This window comes from Sus scrofa, chromosome 6 (genome assembly GCF_054392235.1).
Source record: "Sus scrofa isolate SSC_HxYL_T2T_F1_AM1 chromosome 6, Sscrofa_HxYL_maternal_Yorkshire_Landrace_v2.0, whole genome shotgun sequence".
Taxonomy (NCBI): Eukaryota; Metazoa; Chordata; class Mammalia; order Artiodactyla; family Suidae; genus Sus; species Sus scrofa.
The window spans coordinates 55,455,991-55,462,944 of NC_139388.1; the positions used below are offsets into that span (position 1 = coordinate 55,455,991).

Here is a 6,954-nt window from a genome sequence, read left to right on the forward strand (position 1 = left end):
TTGCTGAGGGGCTTTGCAGCATGTCAGGTGATGCTCGCAGCACCTTAGGTAAAACGACCTGCTTTACTCGCCCAGATAGGTATGTAGTCCATGACTCTGGTTCCTGGATGGAGAAACAGGCCCAGAGATGTTGAGCAAGGTGCATCAGGTCACACAGCAGGAAGGAGGTGGAGCCAGACTCTAAGCCAGACATCATGCTGCTTCTCATAACACCCTGCAAAGTGGGTTTTTCCTTTTTCTTTTCTTAACTCTGGGAAAATACATAACATTTACCATTTCAACCATTTTTAGTTGTTCAGTGCCTTAAGTACATTCGCAGGCTTGTGCAATCATCATCCCCTTCCATTTCCAGAATGTTCCATTATCCCAAACAGAAACTCCAGGGAGTTCCCATCATGGCTCAGCAAGAACGAACCTGACTAGTCCCCATGAGGACACGGGTTCGATCCTTGGCCTCACTCAGTGGGTTAAGGATCAAGCGTTGCTGTGAGCTGTGGTGTAGGCCGGCAGCTGTAGTTCCAACTGGACCCCTAGCCTGGGAACCTCCATATGCCGTGGATTTGGCCCTAAAAAGAAAAAAAAAAAAAAAAAGGAATAATGATAAACAGCTCTGCTCTGTGAGCACCTATGTTGCCAGGCTCCACCTTAAGAACTTCCCTTGTTGGAGTTCCCGTCGTGGCTCAGTGGTTAACGAATCCGACTAGGAACCATGAGGTTGCGGGTTCGATCCCTGGCCTCAGTCAGTGGGTTAAGGATCTGGCGTTGCCGTGATCTGTGGTGCAGGTCGCAGACGTGGCTCGGATTCCATGTGGCTATGGCTCTGGCGTAGGCCGGTAGCTACAGCTCCGATAGGACCCGTAGCCTGGGAACCTCCATATGCTGCCAGTGCGGCCCTAGAAAAGAGCAAAAAAAAAAATTTCCCTTGTTATCATGTCATTTAATTAATGTCCTAAAGTATGGATTGTGGGCCTATTTTACAGAGGAAGAAACTGAGGCCCCAAAGAGGGGCCGTCCCATGAGATGGAGCCAGGATTTGGACCTAGTTCAGCACAGGAGGCCAAAGAGCCTTCTAGCTTCCCCTGTCAGGTTAGGGGTGGGAGAATAGGAAGAAGAATGGAAAGAGGCCAGCAGGGGCGGGCATAGCCTCTGATTGTCACTGTCACTTGGGTCCCTCTCTCTCTGAAGTCCCTGCCAAGGGGCGTGGGGAGGTGGCCAGGGGAGGGCTCTGCTCAGTGCAGCCTCCCCCTCCCCCAGCCTAGAGAGTGAGCACAGAGGGACAGAGGGACAGAGCCCCCAGAAATGCTGTTCCTGGGAGGCAGGCCCTGGGCCCTGCCCTCCCTCTGCTTCTGCATTCTGGTCCTGGCCTGTGTTGTGGGTGAGGAGCAGCGGGCAGGAGGGTGTGGGGACCCCCCGCTATAGCACGGGGTGTGAGTGTGACCAGCTCTGGGGCCTGCAGGTGTGTGTGTCTGCCTGTGAGTACATGTTAGCGGCGGCTGTGTGTGAAGAGTGAACTTGGGGTTGGTGTAGATGACAGTGGCCGTGAATACACGTCTGTGTGCGTCTAAGCAGAAGAGCATGCAGTGGTGGTACATGCGTGTCTGTGAGCATGCAACTGTACACTTGTGTGCACATGTGTGTCTTCAGGGGGTATTTATGCAAAAGATTTGTGGGTCTGGTCACGTGGGATGGTGTCTATGTGCGCTGGTATGTCAGTTCTGCACATGCATTTTTTTTTTTTGGCTGCACCCGCAGCATGTGTAAGTTCCCGTGCCAGGGACTGAACCCGCACCACAGGTGCAACCTCTCACAGCTATGGCAACACTGGATCCTTAACCCCCTGTGCCACACCAAGAAATTCCCGAACATACATTTAAAATTTGTCAACACGGGGACTTCCCATCATGGCACAGTGGAAACGAATCCGACTAGGAACCATGAGGTTGCGGGTTCAATCCCTGGCCTCCCTCAGTGGGTTAAGGATCCGGCAGTGCCCTGAACCATGTTGTAGATTGCAGACTCGGCTCGGATCTGGCGTTGCTGTGGCTGTGGTGTAGGCCGGCAGCTACAGCTCCAATTGGACCCCTAGCCTGGGAACCTCCATATGCTGCAGGAGCAGCCCTAAAAAGACAAAAGACAAAAAAAATTGTTTTTTAAATAAAAATGTCAACACAGGAGTTCCTGTTGTGGCTCAGTGGTAATGAACCCAACTAGTATCCATGAGGACTTGGGTTCAATCCCTGACCTCGCTCAGTGGGTTACGACTCCGGCATTGCTGTGAGCTATGGTGTAGGTGGCAGATGCAGGTTGGATCCTGTGTTGCTGTGGCTGTGGTGTAGGCCAGCAGCTGTAGCTCTGATTCCACTCCTAGCCTGGGAACATCTATATGCTACATGTGCAGCCCTAAAAAGCAGTAATAATAACAAGGATAATAATAATAAATAAAATAAAATGTCAACACATATATACAATGCCTACTACATGCGGGAAACCTGTCAAAATGCCTTATATGTGCTAACTCTGAACTTTCACCATAACCCTACGAGCTAGATCTTGTCATTATCCCATTCCACAGATGGGGAAACTGAGTCTTGAAGAGGTTAAGTCATTGGCTGAGGGCACACCGCAGACACAGGCGGGGCCTCTGTCCTTGTGTGTAGCTGTGCCCCCGTGTGATGGCTGGTCTCTATAGGGGAGGCTTTGCCCAGGTGTGGGACAGACAGGTGTGGGCCATTCCTGGCAGAGCCCCTGGCCCACCAGCCCAATACATGGCCTTGCCAACCTCTGTTCCTGAAGCCAGGAAGTCCTCCCATGAGCTCCCTCACTGCCTGGAGAGGTGGTTCAGACTGTGTGACCGTCACAGGAGAGCTGAGGGGTCGGCGAGATTGGGGATGAGGGAGACGTCAGGAGGGGGACAGGGGGCCAAGAGGCGCTGATGCGGACTGAGGGAGAAAACCTCAGGGTGACCGAGTGGTGCCTGGGGACCCCGGGCACAGAGGGCAAAAGGAGGTGACTGATGGCAGCAAGAGGTCCAGAGGGTATATAAGATGGTGAAAGGACGGGCAGGGGGCCACCAGGAGTGACAGCGATGGTGAGCATGGAGGGAAGGGGACATGGAAGGATTCTGGGGTCCCAGCCGCCCCAAGTTGCCCTCCGGTCCCATCCAGCATGCCAGCAAGCTGTGTTGGAGGAATCCCCCACCCCCTCGCCGGAGCCGAAGGCCAGTCATGCCTGGAGCCTGGTTCCGGGCAAGATGAAGGAGTGGGTGCAGCCGCTGGTGACCAGGACCAGAGAAAGGTGGGAGTGGTTCTGGTGAGTGTGCCCCGAAGGCGGCTGGAGCCCTGGATCCTGGGTCTGAGGGAGGAGGGGCCGGGGGCCTGGATCCTGGGTCTGAGGGAGAAGGGGCTGTGTCTGACCTAGGGGGTTTCCAGGGAGCAGGGTGGGCTTGGGTGGGGCTGTGACCTCCCAGTCTGAGCCAGGTAGAGGATAAGAATTGAGAGGAGGGGAGTTCCCACCGTGGTTCAGCAGAAACAAATCTGACTAGTATTCATGAGAATGCAGGTTCCATCCCTGGCCTCACTCAGTGGGTTAAGGATCTGACATTGCCGTGAGCTGTGGTGTGGGTCGCAGATGCAGCTCAGATCCCATGTTGCTGTGGCTGTGGCTGTGACCAGCAGCTATAGCCCCAACTCAACCCCTAGCCTGGGAACCTCCATATGCCAGGGGAGTGGCCCTGAAAAGACAAAAGACAAAAAAAAAAAAAAAAAAAAAAGAATTGAGAGCAGGAACTCCCGGGTCAGAGGGAGAAGGTGATGGAGCAGAGGTCTTGGGGGGTAGCTGGCGTCTCCACTGTGACCTCCTCTCCCTCGCAGGGGCCCCGGGGCCTTCCAGGGCTTTGTGCAGACCTACTACGATGATCACTTGAGAGACCTGGGCTCCCGCACCAAGGCCTGGATCCACAGCTCCAAGGACAGCCTCCTGAACAAGGCCCATAGCCTGTGTCCCCAGCTTTTCTGCGGAAGCAGGGACTAGGTTTCAAGGGTTCACAGGCTTTGCAATAAAGAAGTTCTCCTCCGTGTCCCTGTCCCTGTCCCAGTCCTTCTCCAACAGGGCCAGAGGCCAGAGATAACCCCACCCCCCACCCCCAGAGGTTAAGGGGTAGAGGACGAACGGGACAGGCGAGCCCTGGGGGTGGGGGGAAGGAGTGGCAGGGACCCTCCACCCCACCTCCAGGGCTGAGACCCACTACCTCGGGTTTGTGGGGGGTGGAACACTCCCCGCTTCTCAGTTTGGGGGGAGGGCGAAGGCTGGAGGGGAGGCGGGATTAGCCAGCCTCCCAGCGGCCTGGCTCCACTTCCCACACCATGGAGACCCCAGGCCTCCTTCCTGCTGGGCACCCAGAACCCCCACACCCGCCACCACCCCAGCCTGCTCCCTCGGTGAATTTTCAGAGTGGGGGCTCCCTGTGGCTTGACCCTGGGGATGTCACTGCCCTCCCTGCCCCCACGCCAACCCCCCTCCCCCCACCCCCCTGTGGTTATGTTGGCCAGGACTTTGGCCTAGACATCGAGGTGGGGGTGGTGGCCACGGAGGGGTGGATCTCAAGAGCTATAAAGCCTTTCTCTGCCGCGTGGAGCTGGTGAGGACAGCCCGCCAGAGTCCGGTAAGAGAGGGGACAGACATGGGGCGCAGGGGGAGCAGCAGGGAGGGGGCCAGGTTGTTAAATCAGAAACTGCAAGGAGTTCCTCTGAAGCTCAGTGGGTTAAGGACCTGGCGTTGACACTGTCGCTGCTCTGGGCACTGCTGTGGCGGGGGTTTGATCCCTGGCCTGGGAATTTCCACATGTCTCAGGCTCCGCCAAAAAAAAAAATAATAGAATCATTATGTTGGAATGGAATGGAATGGAATTTAGAATCTTAGAATGTCTGCCTATGCCGACCCCCATCTGGGTCAGACCTCAACATCCACGCTGCAGCTTCCTCATCTCCAAGATGTGCCTGGTGACACGGTGGGCTGAGCACAGCTGTCACTGACATGCCCCCCTCACAGGGTTTGGATCTGGATAAAATAAATGAATGCGGGTAGAACACAGCGCAGGGCAGAGGGAACACACTCATCCAGGTGGTGGCAGCTCTTAACCAAGTCTGTGGCACGTGTCCCTGCACCGATAGGGTTTTAGCATCAGTGTCACTCTCTGCTGAGCTTTTCCCAGGCAACGCAAGACAGCATCCGGGCTCCAGGGCACTTATCAGTGTGACCAGCTCTGTTCCTTCATGTGATAGTTGTTCATTGTATTCCTCTCTTGGGTCGGCTTACTAGGGGCAGGTCTGATGTGCCCAGAACTGTGCTTGGCCCATAATAGTCGCTGCTGAAGAAATGCTTCTTGAATGAATGAATGAATGAATGTTAGAACTAAGAAGGGAACATTGGGAGTTCCCGGGTGGCCTCATGGTCAGGATTTGGTGCTTTCACTGCTGTGGCCCCGGGTTCCATCCCAGGTCTGGGAACTTCCCCATGCTGCAGATGTGGCAAAAAAAAAAAGAGAGAGAGAAAGAGCTTGAAAATCAAGAATAGCATCCTAGGAGGTTAGGAAGTGAGGTGCAAGTTGAGCCATGAGGAACTGGGCTCAGGTGGAGAGGAGGGGGAGAGGGGAACCCAGCCCACATCCCTGAGTGCTGGGGGACCCCCGGAAGAGGGGTTGCCCCTGGCTCCGCCCCACGCCCTCCTCAGTGTTCCAGGTCCCCCGACGCCATGGGCGCCCGATCCTTCCTGGCTCTCTTCCTCATCCTCTTGCTGTTGGCATCCGGTGAGTATGGTCCACGGGGGTGGGGCGCCGGGAGGAGCAGGTGAGGGGACAAGGAGGAGGATCCCCTTCCGCTCCTTCCCTGCCTCACTCACCCCCTGCTTCGGGCTCTCAGCCCCCTTAACTCACTCTCCTCCCGCAGAGGCCCAGGGGGCCCACGTGCCGCCGCAAGATGAGCCCGACAGCCCGGCCCTGCTCACCAAGGTGCAGGAATCCCTCTACGGCTACTGGGATACAGCCAAGGCCACTGCCCAGGACCTGTACAGGAAGACTTACCTGCCCACCGTGGACGAGAAAATCAGGTATCTCCTGTCTCCCGCCCCTACCCCAGGCACCGCGAGTCCCAGCGCCCCGCCCCTTCTCCCTCGGGCCCAGGAGTCCAGGTTCAAACCTGAACTCTCTCTTGAGACACAGGTATCTCAGCTCCTGGCCCCTGGTCCCACAAGAACCCGGGATTCTGAGATCCCAGCCCTGCCCCTCCCGGGGATCCAGGAGTTTGCATTCCAGCCACTCTCCACACCCCCCACCACAAGACACATAATGCTGGGCTCCAGCCCCTCCTCCCTCGGACCCAGGATCCAGGCCCCCAGCCCCTCCTCCCTCAGACCCTCTGTCCTTTCTCCGCAGGGACATGTACAGCAAAAGCACGGCAGCTGTGACCATCTATGCAGGGATTTTCACTGATCAGGTCCTTTCTCTACTGACTGGAGACCATTAAGAACTGGACCCCCAAGTGTGCGAGAGGGGCGAGCCCTTGGCTCCCCTGATCTACTCCCCCTACTTCCTAGCAACTCAGCATCCTGCTCCCAACTCTCTGACCTGACTTCTTATCAATAATAAAAAAAAAATGCCCAGTTCATTCTCTTCAATGTGGTTGCTTTGCTGAGACCTCAGGGGCCAAGATAGAGGGGCTGATGCTGTCATGCCATCCAGCCAACATTTATTCAGCACCGCTTCTATGTATACAGCCCTAACCTGGTCAGCAGGAATAAAGAGGTGATTAATAAAAATGAATAATCTTTTCTTTTTTTTAGGGCTGCTCCCGAGGCATATGGAGGTTCCCAGGCTAGGGGTCCAATCGGAGCTGTAGCCACCGTCCTACACCAGAGCCACAGCAACTCAGGATCCAAGCCACGTCTGCAACCTAGACCACA

At 55.8% G+C, this 6,954-nt stretch overlaps 2 protein-coding genes across 6 annotated transcripts; both read left to right on the forward strand.

Moving 5' to 3' along the window:
- The first annotated feature begins 1,258 nt into the window (after positions 1 to 1,258).
- On the forward strand, positions 1,259 to 4,075 carry APOC4 (apolipoprotein C4). Of its 3 annotated transcripts, none has more exons than XM_084958165.1 (3): positions 1,259 to 1,456; positions 3,165 to 3,309; positions 3,870 to 4,075. In XM_084958165.1, exons 2-3 carry the CDS (start codon positions 3,251 to 3,253, stop codon positions 4,027 to 4,029), a joined length of 219 nt encoding a protein of 72 aa, XP_084814291.1. In that variant the 5' UTR covers positions 1,259 to 1,456; positions 3,165 to 3,250; the 3' UTR covers positions 4,030 to 4,075.
- Positions 4,076 to 4,609: 534 nt separating this feature from the next.
- APOC2 (apolipoprotein C2) lies at positions 4,610 to 6,657 on the forward strand. 3 transcript variants are annotated; one of them, XM_084958163.1, is made up of 4 exons: positions 4,610 to 4,660; positions 5,691 to 5,803; positions 5,943 to 6,102; positions 6,428 to 6,657. In XM_084958163.1, exons 2-4 carry the CDS (start codon positions 5,749 to 5,751, stop codon positions 6,516 to 6,518), a joined length of 306 nt encoding a protein of 101 aa, XP_084814289.1. In that variant the 5' UTR covers positions 4,610 to 4,660; positions 5,691 to 5,748; the 3' UTR covers positions 6,519 to 6,657.
- The last annotated feature ends 297 nt before the right edge of the window (positions 6,658 to 6,954 follow it).

What these genes read in the sequence shown, in the direction of transcription:
- APOC2 (XM_084958163.1), top strand. Translation starts at nt 5,749, where the DNA reads ATGGGCGCCCGATCCTTCCTGGCTCTCTTCCTCATCCTCTTGCTGTTG. An exon ending in CCTCTTGCTGTTGGCATCCG is followed by an intron (nt 5,804 to 5,942) that starts GTGAGTATGGTC and finishes CTCCTCCCGCAG; the next exon opens with AGGCCCAGGGGGCCCACGTG. An exon ending in ACCGTGGACGAGAAAATCAG is followed by an intron (nt 6,103 to 6,427) that starts GTATCTCCTGTC and finishes CTTTCTCCGCAG; the next exon opens with GGACATGTACAGCAAAAGCA.
- APOC4 (XM_084958164.1), top strand. Translation starts at nt 1,300, where the DNA reads ATGCTGTTCCTGGGAGGCAGGCCCTGGGCCCTGCCCTCCCTCTGCTTC. An exon ending in GGTCCTGGCCTGTGTTGTGG is followed by an intron (nt 1,376 to 3,164) that starts GTGAGGAGCAGC and finishes GGTCCCATCCAG; the next exon opens with CATGCCAGCAAGCTGTGTTG. An exon ending in GTGACCAGGACCAGAGAAAG is followed by an intron (nt 3,295 to 3,869) that starts GTGGGAGTGGTT and finishes TCTCCCTCGCAG; the next exon opens with GGGCCCCGGGGCCTTCCAGG.